Source organism: Oncorhynchus masou, chromosome 24 (assembly GCF_036934945.1).
Source record: "Oncorhynchus masou masou isolate Uvic2021 chromosome 24, UVic_Omas_1.1, whole genome shotgun sequence".
NCBI lineage: Eukaryota > Metazoa > Chordata > Actinopteri > Salmoniformes > Salmonidae > Oncorhynchus > Oncorhynchus masou.
The window spans coordinates 70,479,501-70,494,454 of NC_088235.1; the positions used below are offsets into that span (position 1 = coordinate 70,479,501).

Sequence of the window (14,954 nt, forward strand, 5' to 3'; positions counted from 1 at the left end):
TATAAGTGAAATAATCTGTAAACAATTGTTGGAAAAGTTACTTGTGTCATGCACAAAGTCGATGTCCTAACCAACTTGCCAAAACTATAGTTTGTTAACAAGACATTTGTGGAGTGTTTGAAAAACGAGTTTCAATGACTCCAACCTAAGTGTATGTAAACTTCAGATGTCAACTGTATGTTTTAATTGTATGTGGTCCCTTGTAAAATAAACAAATATTGTGGAATGTTTCTTTGTAGCTATGGATCCTAAAAGTGCTCACTAGTCTGCACTAATGACTGAATCGACGCATTCAACGTGTCTCACTCAACTCCAAAAACCAAGAATTACCGTGGAGTTCTTTAAGGGTTTGCGCTAGGTTACCGCTGATTGCCATGGTGACCTAGGCAGAGAGCTCTGTAAATAGTGCACACATTTTGTTATTTTCAAGTGCCACTATGTCACTTTTTTGGGAAAGATTGGTCGCTTTTGTTTCATCTGCCGGGCATGACAACAAATCACAACCGGATGCAGTGTCCGGGGATGTCTGAGAGGGTAAGGGGACTGTTCCTAACCACTGTCCATGTGTGGTGGCTCTTGAGCACTTTTTCAGCAGCCGTGGCGTCACCCAAGTGGGTGCCACATGTTCGGCAATAGAGCACTAATACCTGTGGAGGAGCCGCTCCTGTGGAAGAACTGAACGTCAGGGAAGCAGGTTGTGGTACACTGGCGAAGAGCTCCAGGCCAGTTTTGTCTGACTGTCTTTGTTTCTCCCTGGCTGTACCATTGATGCCCCGTCCACTCATGCTATACTGCATTTCCAACCCACTGCATCAACTCCATTTCCATCATCCGGAACGGACTACTAGAGAGACTTTTCAAACTCCATCAATGAAGACCACAATGGAAACAAGTCTGACTTTTTTTTAATGATATCCCTGTCATGTGTGTGTGTGTTTCTTTAACTAGCAGATCAAATCAATCAAACAGCTCGAGGGGGGAATTCCAAAGGATTGGCACCTGATTTGAACTCATCTCATCTGTCCCAAAACCAAGGCAGAGTTTGTCATTGATAAGCACCTAAATTGGAACGCAGTGGGTGTACAGTAACGTGCTGTACACAACTTCAGGGGTCACATTCTCTTCACAGCGCTGTATGGGTTTTCACTGACAGCCATTATAAACTTGAGCACTGCGGGGACAAGAAGATGGTCAGATCCATCCCGCTAATTGGGCTACTTTTGCACATTTGTTGTTTGTCTGATGGATTCGGATGTGTTTCCGAAAGTTGAGACTCCATTCTCTGCGCACCACAATAACAATCCGTTTGTCTGAAGTGCAGTATCCAGGTCACCTGTGACTTCCTTGATTTGACCGAGGGTGTAAATCTGCCTCGTCTTACTTCATTAAGGCTGTCATTCTCCTAGGATTACCTGGCTCACTTTATTTGAACTACTTTCAAACAATTATCTTCCCTTTGTCCATTTGATCAAATGCTCTACAACCTTCTCCCCCTTATTCTTTTCCCTTTCTGCTTTTTGAATTCTAATTCTGTACCGCAGAGTAGTTTGCCAGTGAAATCGCCACTATTCATTCATCCTGTAAACTCTTATCTCGTTGATCCTAGAATAAGTCTTTCGTCTATAAAAGTATCCACACTGGCCTCTGAGGAATGGATTTAGCTCGTCATTTGAGAACTTAATGACCTTCCAAATGAGATGACAATTACAGTTTCTTGTAGACTAATAACACGTGGTGCCCCAAATTAATTAGATCACACCATTCCTCTACAATAGAGATAAGCCCAGTCATCCAAATCATTAGGAGGGCGCGGCAGCTTTTTAACAGCCCTTTTCAAAAGGTGGAGGAAACAGTGCTCGGATGTAAATTATTCAAAAGACGATCTTCACTTCTTTTGATAGATTATTCGGGGGGGGCGGACATCATATTTGTAGATTTGTGACAATGCCTATGCGGAGGCTGTACAACTGAAGTCGCTTCGGATGAAGGGAGGGAGGGATCAAGCGAGGGATGGAGAGAGGGAGATAAAGGGAGGGAAGGGAGCCGTGTGTTCAAAGGCGCGGCAGCAATGGGAAATTGCCTCCTGCCCGCAGGATCAACGCAGTTCATTTAGCGCACAGAGAAATGACACCTGATTATTCAGCCATTCATTTCCGTGCATCTATTATTTAACTCTGCCACCGTCCTCCTCGGCTCACTAATACACCATCCATCCATCCGGGAGGAGGAGAGAGGGAGTGACGGATGGTAGGAAACAGAGTGGCAAGAGCAAAAGAGAGAACGGGAGACAGTGGAGTGTGAAGGGAGTTGGTGAGAGAGAAAAAGGAGCAGAGAGAGAGAGAGAGAGAGTAAAAAAGAGAGAAAGAGAAGAGAAAAAAAGGAACAGAGAGAGAGAGAGAAAGAATGAAAAAGACCAAGGACTGACAGAGATGATGGAGTGATGGGGAGAGGAAAAACGACATGAGAGCGGGAGACGCAAGGTAGTTTGTGAGAGAATAGTTGAGAGACCAGGGCCCGTCTCCACAAAGCATCTCAGAGTAGGAGTGCTGACCTAGGATCCGTCCATATAATTTACGGCAAAACTGATCCGAGAGCAGCACTCCTACCCTAAGATGCTTTGCGGATACGGGCCCTGGTAGCGACAGAGCAGTCGCAGTCGTTGAGGAGCAGGATGGGAGGAGCGTAATTCTAGAATACTCAAGTCTAATTTTGAGAAGGCTCCCCCCAATGCAAAGGAGATCACCAAGTTGAAGCATCTGATGAAAATGCCGTGCATTTTACACATCGGCCATCTAGGACCAGAGTCATGTACTTTCGGGCACACTGTCAGGGCCACTCATTGGACAAGTTCAGTTAGTCCCCTTCCCTGTTTCAGGCCATTTGGTGCAAATTGAGCATGACTCTTGGGCTCCCTCCCTCCACTCACCAGACTCTTCCTGTTCTCTGGGATGGCGCTGATGTCCACCGGCTCCCTCTCCACGGCGTTGACGAAGCGGGCCTCGGCCACAGCGATGGCACAGATCACATGGACCCACCTGGAGGGAGGAGAAGAGAGGAGACATGACGTGTGTGTGTTTGTGTGTGTGTGGGGGGGGGACACACATATGACACGAGCACCCAACTGTTCACAACACACAGCGTACAACTTATCACAAGCCATGCCATGTTACAGTAATATAGGGGATGGCCGGTGACGTGCAGAAGTTAGGGAAGGGGACACTGACCGGTTGTCCGTGGTCATCTTCAAAGCGCCTCCCCGTAAGTTACACAGACAGCAGTCCTGTGAGAACACATGAAGGGTTAGGATGTGGGTAGGCAGTGGGCACAGAGGGGAAGTGAGGGGTGTTGTTCAGTCGTATCAACATCCCTGCATACGTTTCCAAATGGGATAAATATGGTCAATTAAGAAGCCCGGTGGTCTGAGTCCACATGGAGTTGTTTCCAGTGAAGGCATAATGCGGTTTTGTGTTGATTTGATTGAGGACTCACCGCTGTCCATGCGAGCGCTGTACATCTCAAACACTTCCAGGCCCCATTGTGTACCGTGTCCGGCCTAACACCATAACAACCTGGGGGGGGGGGGGGTAAGAAAGAAAGAGAGACAGAGAGAGAAAAGAAACAAAGTCAACATTAACTGAATCTTCTGGCCTGCCATTCACATTTATTGGTACTGAACCTACTGAGCCATGAAAAGGATTCTGTTAATCAAAGCACAACTTTCTCCTCCTCTCTTTTTACAAATCCCCACATCTACACGTAGATCTGCAGTAGTCGCTTATTGGGCGGCAAAATATTTTTGTTGTTGTCGTTTGTGCATTTGAACTCGCGTGCATGTAGATCAGCTACAAGCAATGACCCAGGAAGAGAAGACGAGTGTGTGTGTGTGTGTGTGTGTGTGTGTGTGTGTGTGTGTGTGTGGGAGCATGTTTGTTTTTGACAGGATGCCTCCCCGCTTCATTTCTTCTACTCAACAACACCGTTGCTGCTGCCTGTCCAGTGTCTCACTAGCTCAGTGCTCCTCTCTCCTGGATGGGATAATGAACTTCCCTGTCTGGGGTGGGAGCTTCGCTTTAGTGCTAATAAGAACCCAGGAGGCCCACTTGGTGTGGTTGTGTGTGTATGTTTTTGGGAGAGGTGGGGGGGGGGGGCAGTGTGTGTGTGTCCTTCACTAAGGAACCAATTGTGTTTAAATGTGGCCTAAATACATGCCTTTAAGTGGGATCTCATCCACAATAAAACATAGGACTATCAATTCACTGAAACTTAGAAAACAACAGAGTTGAGAACAATCATCTAGGCCAAAGCTGAACTGTAGTCAAAACCCAGCTAAGCAAGCAGAAAAACACGCACGCACGCACGCACACACACACACACACACACACACACACACACACACACACACACACACACACACACACACACAGCGCTGATAACAAGCTCTCTACCATTTCGTGGCGCTGCACTTTGACAGATGTTGCACTTTGACAGATGCCGTATGCCCCTTAAAATTGAACTCTCGGCATCTCCGTGAAAAAAATAACAAGTGGTGGGGAAAGTGGGTTTGTTGGTAAATAAAAAGAGACGGAACTTTCCGGAGTGTTGTCTTCAGAAAGAGAGGCTGTGTATTTCAAGACATGGCATATGGGGGAGTAGTGAGATACACAATGGGCTGGATGAGTCTCTTCTCGTCACTCATCTTGAAAAAACATACACCGAAAACTTGGAAATCAATCAATCCACCATCATTAACACAACGGAAAAGGTTGATGATTTATTATTGAAATAGCAAGGGCGAGTCTAGAAAAACAAATCGATACAATTTAAGGCTAAGTGTCAAACAATAATGCGGGCATGGGGGTGTGAGCAGGCAGGTCTGGGCAGATGAGATTACGCCATTGTTTGTGCGCATCTGTAAGTTGCTGTTTGTATGTATAAATTTGTATATGGAGTGGAATTATATATATATATTTATAAATAAAAAGAAAGTCCTTAATGACACTCTATTCCCTACATAGTGCACTACGGTGTAGGGAATAGGGTGCCATTTGGGACACAGATCTCATCCGGACCCGCAGAAGACAAATAGGAAAGCTGCCGTTACCGTCAATATTACTCGCCAACGTGCAATCATTGGACAATAAACTAGACGGGGTACGATCACGAATATCCGAACAACGGGACATCAAAAGTTGTAATGTCCTATGCTTCACAGAATCGTGGCTGAATGACGACATGGATATTCAGCTAGGGGGATACACTCTGCGCCGGCAGGAAAGAACAGCACACTCCGGTAAAACGAGGGGGGTGCACGAAATCTAAGGAAGTCTCTAGATTTTGCTCGCCTGAAGTAGAGTATATTGTGATAAATTGCAGGCCACACTACTTGCCTAGAGAGTTCTCAGCTATACTTTTTGTGGCTGCTTATTTACCACGACAGACAGATGCTGGCACTAAGACCGCTGTATAAGGAAATAAGCAAACAGGAAACCACTCCCCCAGAGGCGGTGCTCCCAGTGGCCGGAGACTTTAATGCAGGGAAACTTAAATCAGTTCTACCAAATCTCTATCAACATGTTAAATGTGCAACCAGAGGGAAAAAAGATCACCTTGATCACCTGTACTCCACACACAGAGACGCATACAAAGACCTCCCTCACCCTCCATTTGGTAAATCCGACCACAACTCTATTCTCCTGATTCCTGCTTAGAAGCCGGAAGCTTACAAGAAATCCCGCTATGCCCTGCGACGAACCATCAAACAGGCAAAGCGTCAATAGAGGGATAATATTGATTCATACTCCACCGGTTCCGACACTCGTTGGATGTGGCAGGGCTTGCAAACTATTACAGACTACAAAGGGAAGCACAGCCGCGAGCTGCCCAGTGACACGAGCCTACCAGACAAGCTAAATCCCTTCTATGCTGGCTTCGAGGCAAGCAACACTGAGGCATGCATGAGAGCATCATCTGTTCCGGACGACTGTGTGATCACTCTCTCAGAAGTCGACGTGAGTAAGACATTTAAACAGGTCAACATACACAAGGCTGCGGGGCCAGACGGATTACCAGGACATGTGCTCTGGGCATGTGCTGACCAACTGCCAGGTGTCTTCACTGACATTTTCAACATGTCCCTGATTGAGTCTGTAATACCAATATATTCAAGCAGACCTCCATAGTCCCTGTGCCCAAGAACACAAAGTCAACCTGCCTAAATGACTACACGTAGCACTCACGTCCGTAGCTTTGAAGTGCTTTGAAAGGCTGGTAATGGCTCACATCAACACCATTATCCTAGAAACCCTAGACCCACTCTAATTTGCATACTGCCCAAACAGATCAACATATGATGCAGACTGCCCTTTCCCCCCTGGACAAAAGGAACACCTATGTGAGAATGCTGTTCATTGACTACAGCTCAGCGTTCAACACCATAGTACCCTCAAAGCTCATCACCAAGCTAAGGATCCTGGGACTAAACACCTCCCTCTGCAACTGGATCCTGGACTTCCTGACAGGCCACCCCCAGGTGGTGAGGGTAGGTAGCAACACATCTGCCACGCTGATCCTCAACACTGGAGCGCCCCAGGGGTGCGTGCTCAGTCCCCTCCTGTACTCCCTGTTCACCCACGACTGCATGGCCAGGCACGACACCAACACCATTACTAAGTTTGCTGACGACACAACAGTGCCTGATCACCAAGAACGACGAGACAGCCTATAGGGAGAAGGCCAGAGACCTGGCCGAGTGGTGCCAGAATAACAACCTATCCCTCAACTTAACCAACACTAATGAGATGATTGTGGACTGCAGGAAAAGGAGCACTGAGCATGTCCCTATTCTCATCGACGGGGCTGTAGTGGAGCAGGTTGAGAGCTTCAAATTCCATGGTATCCACATCAACAACAAACTAGATTGGTCCAAACATACCAAGACAGTCATGAAGAGGGCACAACAAAGTCTATTCCTCCTCAGGAAACTAAAAAGATTTGGCATGGGTCCTGAGATCCTCAAAAGGTTCAGCACCGAGAGCATCCTGACTGGTTGCATCACTGCCTGGTACGGCAGTTGCTCGGCTTCCGACCGCAAGGCACTTCAGAGGGTAGTGCGTACGGCCCAGTACATCACTGGGGCAAAGCTGCCTGCCATCAGGGACCTCTACACGGTGTCAGAGGAAGGCCTTAAAAATTGTCAAAGACCCCAGCTATAGACTGTTCTCTCTACTACCGCATGGCAAGTGGTACCGGAGTGCCAAGTCTAGGACAAAAAGGATTCTCAACAATGTTTACCCCCGAGCCATAAGACTCCTGAACAGGTAACCAAATGGTTACCCGGACTATTTGCATTGTGTGCCCCCCAACCCCTCTTTTACACTGCTGCTACTCTCTGTTTATCTTATATGCATAGTCACTTTAACTATACATATACATACTACCTAAATTGGCCCGACCAACCAGTGCTCCCGCACATTGGCTAACCGGGCTATCTGCATTGTGTCCCGCCACACGCCAACCCCTCTTTTTATGCTTCTGCTACTCTCTGTTCATCATATATGCATTGTCACTTTAACGATACCTACATGTACATACTACCTCAATAAGCCTGACTAACATGTCTCTATATAGCCTCCTCCTTTTTTTTCAAATGTCTTTTTACTGTTGTTTTATTCCCTTACTTACCTACACCCACACACACACACACACACACACACACACACACACACACACCTTTTTCCCCGCACCATTGGTTAGAGCTTGTAAGTAAGCATTTCACTGTAATACAACACCTGTTGTATTCGGCGCACGTGACAAATAAACATGATTTGATTTGAGACCCGAAGCCGGATCATTGTTGTGCTATAGGCTCGCCGATGGCTGCTTTAACCCAGTCAAGGCCCTGTCTTACTTGCCTCTTCTATAGGTGCTCGATGGACCTAGGATATAAAAGTGTGTGTGTGTGTGGTACATACTACCTCAACCAGCCTGACTACCCGGTGTCTGCTACTTTTATAGCCTCGCTACTGTATATAGCCTGTCTTTTCACTGTTGTTTTTATTTCTTTACTTATCTATTGTTCACCTAACACCTTTTTTGCACTATTGGTTAGAGCCTGTTAGTAAGCATTTCACTGTAAGGTCTACTACACCTGTTGTATTCGGCGCACGTGACAAATACACTTTGATTTGATTTTAGTGTTGAAGGCCTGGGTGAGTTGGCCTCTACAGGATGTCCGTTCCTGACCTCAGCAGCTGGCGAGGGCTGAACGCAGCACCGACGTAGGGCCGGCCAGATCCTGACAGACAGCTGCTGGGGAGGTGCGTGCGTGTGGTAAGGACGTACTGTAATTACTATCTCATTCTAACCAAAGCTGGGGAATAATCCAATTTGGAGTAATTAGATGGCAGTAAGCCAACAAAGACAGTTGCCCATGTTCAACATGTCAAATAAGAAGATTTGGTTTTTCAGTGGGTGGAGAATCAGCACATGAATTATAAATCTGACCTGCCAACCTGAAGAATTATTACGAGTACCACTTCAGCCCCCCCCGGAACACACGACGGCGCACGTGCGACACCCACTGCTTAAATCCTAGGCAAATGCACTTTTATTTTTTATTTTTTAACCTTATAACGATGTTGCCGGCTGAAGACTGCCTCTGTAGAAATGGTGGGCCATAGACTGGTATGGGTACTTGGTAATCGGCTGCTCTTCAGTAGCTAACTAGAAATCATGTTTAAAATCACAGGAGGCTGATGAGGGGAGGACGGCTCACAATAATAGCTGGAATGGGGAAGATGCAATAGTATCAACCACGTTAGATGTATTTGATACCATTCCACTATTCCGCTCCAGCCATTGTCAAGAGCCCATCTTTCTAATTAAGGTGCCACCAACCTCCTGTGGTTCAAATGTACAAATCAGGGCTCTCCCTGGGATTTTCTGACAAGGTGGTGCTGATGTAGGCCTAAAATTGGGTGGGGGGGTCCGGAGGGTGTCAGTCAACTTCCCCTCAGGGAAACCTGTAACTGCCATTTCCTGAAATCTAGAGTTTTAAAATTATATATAAATAAGAATTTGTTATTAACTGACTTGCCTAGTTAAATAAAGGTTAAATAAAATGTTTATATAAATGTTTTATTTAACTCGGCAAGTCAGTTAAGAACAAATTCTTATTGACAATGACGGCCTACCCCGGCTAAAACCCTAACCCGGACGACGCTGTGCCAATTGTGCGCCGCCCCATGGGACTCCCAATCACAGCCGGTTGTGATACAGCCTCGACTCGAACCAGGGTCTGTAGTAACGCCTCTAGCACTGAGATGCAGGGCCTTAGACCGCTGCGCCCCTTTGTTTATATTAAACGATGTAGCCAACACAGAAGGCTTGTGCTTGACCCTGAATGAAATTGAGGCGGTTCTCAATGACACTGTCTTTATGTGGATAGGCTAGCGAAAATGTAAACTGGCTTCTTAATAACTTTGTTTGGGGAGAAAATGTTGGGAATAATTCAATGCAGTAGTCTAGCTTCCTGTAGGCCATTTGGAATATGAACCAACTGAACTCGGCCTATATGAGCTCATTGCAGATCTCCATTCATCAAGTTAGGTCTGACTACCAGACCGCCATTCATTTAACATGCCTTGTTGTCGTTGGTGAACGGACTTATCACATCATGCATCATGGCATGCATTCTGCAGCTATACGCCATCCCATCTGGTTAGTGAGACTATCATTTGTTTTTCAACAGGACAATGACCCAACACACCTCCAGGCGGTGTAATGGCTATTTGCCCAAGAACGAAAGTGATGGAATGCTGCATCAGATGACCTGGCCTCAGGGTGAAAGAAACAAGTGCTCAGCATATGTGGGAACTCCTTCAAGACTGTTGGAAAAGCATTCCAGGTGAAGCTGGGTGAGAGAATGCCAAGAGTGCGCAAAGTTGTCATCAAGGCAAAGGGTGGCTACTTTGAGAGCTGCCATCTGGCTCAAGGAAGAAAAATAGTACCAGAGATGGAAGAAAAAGCGAGACATACCATTGTTTCTGGTTCTTTCTGGTTCAATTGCACTAAGTAGACCAGACCCAGCTGCTATTGCATTGGTGTCTATGGGAGAGCCACCCCCTTAATTGGCCATGAACTGAAAAAAGTCCAATGCTAAGACCTGACTCAACTATCTTAATTTATTCACCATCTTTGATAGTACTACGACTACGGGGGGCAGGCCCGAGAGGAGAGCTTGAGATTTTTCTCCTCTCCCAAGTCCTCTAATCAGAGTAGGTTCACCTGGCTAACATTGCGTGTGCGCAGGCTAACCGCTCCCCGTGTGTTGCACGCTAACCGCTCCCTGCCACCTTACCATACAGAGGCAAGCTTAATTGGCTACGCAGCTTAGACTGGCCGAGTAAAAAAATGACACCAAACTATTTTATTTACCTCTTTTTCTGCAGGGGACAGTTTTAGGGGGGGGCACACTGGCACAGCAATCCCAGTCAGTTCAGGCTGAGTTGCAGTAAATTAACTAGAACAATTTGATTGGCATTTTGATCCTCGCGGAGAGAACAAAATCCTTGCTTCGGGCCCGAGGGGGAGCAAATATGTAATGGGAATTTAAATTAATACGGCGTGCAATACTACAGACCATTAGTTGGCTGAATAAATACAAGACTTGGGAGAACAGACAGAGTAATTACAGTCTTAAGTAAACATGGTGGGGGAGTTGAATGACTGGTATTGACTGGCTGGTTGCCTGGTACGGACTGTATACTGTGAGGGAGTTGACCGGTCGGTAATGGTATTAAATGACTGGTTTTGACTGGTTGGTATGGACTGACTGGCATGGACTTACCAGAATATACACCAGCTTTGTTGGCGTGGGCTTGGTGAGAGTTTGGCCGATTGGTACTGAAGTTTTAAATGTATTAAGAGTTTTGTCTGGCTGGTACTCGACTTACGTAAACTTGGTGTTTTATCTGGTTGGTATTGGACGTTAGAGAGAAAACATTTTTTTTGATTTTGACTGATAGCCACATTTTGACTGGATCGATAGAAACACTGTGTGAGTTTGTCTGCGCCTCTGTGTGGCACCTGTCCTCCTGTCTGCCCGCCACGGTCAATCCGTCTGTCTACTCACTGGAGTGGACCTGCAGGCTGCAGGAGGAGCAGGAGAGCAGCGGGCTGGTGCCGTCGTCACCCGTGTGAGAGTTGGAGGGTGGCGGCTCGGTGTTGCCTGCCCCGGCGCTGAAGCACATCTCGGGGACCAGCGGATAGGTACGGCTGCCGCAGCGGGGTACGCTGTGGTGGTTGGGGGCACCGGGACTGTCGGTCGGGTAGGAGGAGTCCTTCTGGAGTTGAATGAAACAGGGAAGGACGTTATAGAATATTGTTGGGTTTACCGGGTGGAGTTCAGACCTTGAAAGAGATGGAGACCCCGTACACTGTTGAAAAAGAGGAATAAATCCAAAATGGAACCTTAAATGCAAAAATATTATAATAAACATAATGTATTTATTTGAACATCATTGTGCCCAAAGGTTCATTGTGCAAATTATTATTATTTCTTAAAGGTTTCCACATGAAGACACCATCATTTTCGCTCTGTTTGCAACCCTGAAGAAGGCACTCCGTGCCAAAACATTGATTAGGTGTACCCATTAAATTGCTGGGAGCATATTTAGAGTGTGCAACCTCCTTTCCTTGTACACAGTTGACCTCCGTTAGTATGCAACCCTACATATCTTTTTTGGGCGTGCGTCAACAAATGTTTCTTTACTAAACTTTCAATCAAAACGACAGAGCAAACGGTTAACTTTCTTTGACATAGCCCGTAGTTGTCAAAGACAACTGTTGACTGATTGCGATGTTGACAGTGTTTGTGCCGTTGTGATCCATGACAGCATATACATTGTTCTATTTTAGTCTATGTTGTGTGCCCTACCTGTGTGTACGGACAGAACAGAGTGCATACGGCACAGTAGGGTTCCAGGGTGGCCACGGCCGCGTTGAAACCCTTCTCGGCCAGGAAGTTGGGCGTGCGGTTCTGCCACAAGTGGCCTGCCTTCTTCACGTCGCCATCCAGTGGCCAGGGGGAGAAAAGTTCTGCTTAGGGAGAAAGGAGAAAAAAGACAAGTCAGATCAGTGGGTCTGGATGAACACAGAACAAGCATGCATGCAAGGATGTATGCTCTGTCCGGCCTGCAATGCATGTAACACAAGGCCCAAAACATTCCGCAATACTGTGTTGAGACCTGACCAGAGAGGAGAATACAAACCCTTCCCCTGCGCCTCTGCCTCTCTCTCCCTCTCTCTCTCTCTCTGCCTCTCTCTCTCTCTCTGCCTCTCTCTCTCTCTCTCTGCCTCTCTCTCTCTCTCTGCCTCTCTCTCTCTCTCTCTGCCTCTCTCTCTCTCTCTCTGCCTCTCTCTGCCTCTCTCTCTCTCTCTCTGCCTCTCTCTCTCTCTCTCTGCCTCTCTCTCTCTCTCTCTCTGCCTCTCTCTCTCTCTGCCTCCCTGTCTATCGCCAGGCAGCTCAAAGTCACTTTGAAAGGAGTTAATTCGGAGTCATGATCCCGGGATCAATATGTGTCAGTCATGAAAGAAAAGAATAGGGGAGAGAGGTCGTGTGGGAAGAAGGGAAAGACAGGAGTCTTAGACTTCAGCTACGCTACACTACACTATGTCACGCTGTGTCGTCATCAGCGTTGTGTCAATGTGACGTTCTGTCTCCTCCAGAAACCAACCAAAAATCAACTTTATTCCTCATTATTTCAATTCACAAGATAGGATGAAACGCTCGTGTCAGCCATCAATAATTGAACCTCTGCGATTCCTGAGCTTGGACTTGACGCAACACGGACAATACAGCAACTATGATTGATTTCAAAGGAAGCATTCCCTCAATTGCTGATGGCAATGCCGGACGCCTGCTGGCTGTAGTGTAGCAGGGCCGAAACAGTACAGAATTATCCCGAAGACCCTGCCTGACTGACCAACTTTGTTTCGTTTTTCTTCTACCATTTACATGTTTTTAGCATCATGATAATAGACCTGGTCCCAGATCCTACCGTGCCGTCTTGTCAAATAATAACAACCCTAGCAGTTGGCTGTATACAGCACATACAGACCTGGGAACAGGCTATCATGACAAAGCCACAGTAATTATCCTGATATTGTACTGAGTATAAAGACTGAGCTACGGCGTGGTCACGCAGAACCCACCTTCGTCACTAGATGTCTCCTGCTTGACGATGGAGAGTGGGGATCGCATGGGGGGTTTGCTGAGGGGGTGTCGGCGACTCTTTTTCACCTCCATCCTCATCTTCAGCTGCTTGGAGTAAGACGATGACTGGGGGGGGGGGGTGTCATACAACAAAGGTCACCAACAGGTTATTGGGTAAGGTCCTGGATTGGAATAAACTTCACTTGAATCAACACCCTGATATCCACACTGAGCCCGTTAGATTTTTCTCATCCGATTTACCTCGAACCACAATGAATCTATTGCGTTAACCTGACAAATCTGAACATAAATGGGGTTGAGTGTCAGCTAGTTTTAAGTCATGCCTTTTCATAAGCTACTGGATTAGCCCAGTGGCTACGCTGTGCAGATAGATATGCATTGGATTAAATCAAACACAATACTCTATCAAGCCTAATGGAAAGGTGGGACCATTCTAATACAACAGATTTCTATCTGCAATGTTCAAAAACTTTTCACGCTAATGATTGGACACCAGGTGTGCAGATGCTCAGACCGATTGGTCAATTAACGTGAGAGACGACTGGCCGAATTAGAAGTTGCTCTGCATAAAAGTCTACTACATGATTAAAATATACACGAAAAACCATCAAAGGAAGCCTCAAAAACACAGCATGACAATCTGTGCTATTCAAATGCCAGTGTTATGGTTGTTCCGTGATCCAGGGGTGAAGTTTCCCATAGGTACAGATCTAGAATCAGCCTTCCATCTACCAATCCCAACCTTAACCATTAGTGGGGTATAGGGGCAACTTCACCCTATGGCGTTCCACCAGTGCTTACCTGCTGCATACCGTTCACATCAAGCTTGCCCTCTGCTGGTAGGTCTGTGTCATTGCTGCCTTTGGGCTGCTTTGGGGTCTGCGGGATTTTAAACGTGGCAAACTTCTCAAAAGCTGCTTGGAAAGAGTTCATGGGGTCGGACGGCAGGGCGGGTTGTTTCTTCTTCTTCTTCTTTTTCTTCTTCTTCTCGCCATTCGCCGTCAAGTGCCGCGGGTCTACCTGAGGGTCTTGTAGGCCTACCCGGCAAGATAAATAAAAGAGAGTGTTTACTGCCGGGGGAAACGTGGAACCTCAATCCAACGTGCCATTGCTTCTTCTAATTCAGAAGGTGAAAAAGGTTATCTAATCTCTGTACCACGTATTGGTTCTGACAGGCATTTATTCGGATACTTATTTGATTGGGCACCGTGAGATTTGGAACTGCAATGTCAGTTAATCTCCCCGAATTAACCAAATTGAAATGGAAACTGACCCTAACGCTGTAGGCAACTTGTGCCTTGTGATACCTCCACCACCCTCACCTCCTGACTCCGGGGGGTGAACTTCCCCGTATCAAGGATCAGCTTCCCCCTCCCCCAATCAAACTACTTCGCCCTACACCCTCACCTCTTGCGGCCTGGGCTGCAAGGGCTTCCTGCCTCTCCCGGTCCTCTCTATCCATGGCCTCCAGGGTCTCCAGGGCCTCGCGGGCCATTCTCTCCTCCCTGTCCTGCCGCCGCTGGGCCTCGCGCTCCTCCACCTGCCGCTGGTAGGCCACGGCGTCCAGCTCAATGCCCTCTTCCGCCAGCACCTTGACCTCCTCCAGCTTCAGCCGGCGCAGCTGCTCCTTCTTCTGCAAAGCTCTGGGGACGGAGGGATGGGGAGATTGGGACATGAGTGACTGAGGCTTGTTCATTAGAGAGATAAAGAGAGAGACAAA

At 47.0% G+C, this 14,954-nt stretch overlaps 1 protein-coding gene across 1 annotated transcript in view; it reads right to left on the bottom strand.

Moving 5' to 3' along the window:
* The window catches only part of LOC135512545 (lysine-specific demethylase 4B-like), a 94,504-nt gene that overhangs the window by 12,487 nt on the left and 67,063 nt on the right, over window positions 1-14,954 (bottom strand). Inside the window, 8 exon segments of the mRNA XM_064934682.1 lie at window positions 2,927-3,035; window positions 3,225-3,280; window positions 3,490-3,569; window positions 11,132-11,342; window positions 11,936-12,096; window positions 13,213-13,339; window positions 14,036-14,271; window positions 14,642-14,877. Coding sequence (XP_064790754.1) covers window positions 2,927-3,035; window positions 3,225-3,280; window positions 3,490-3,569; window positions 11,132-11,342; window positions 11,936-12,096; window positions 13,213-13,339; window positions 14,036-14,271; window positions 14,642-14,877 — 1,216 coding nt within the window.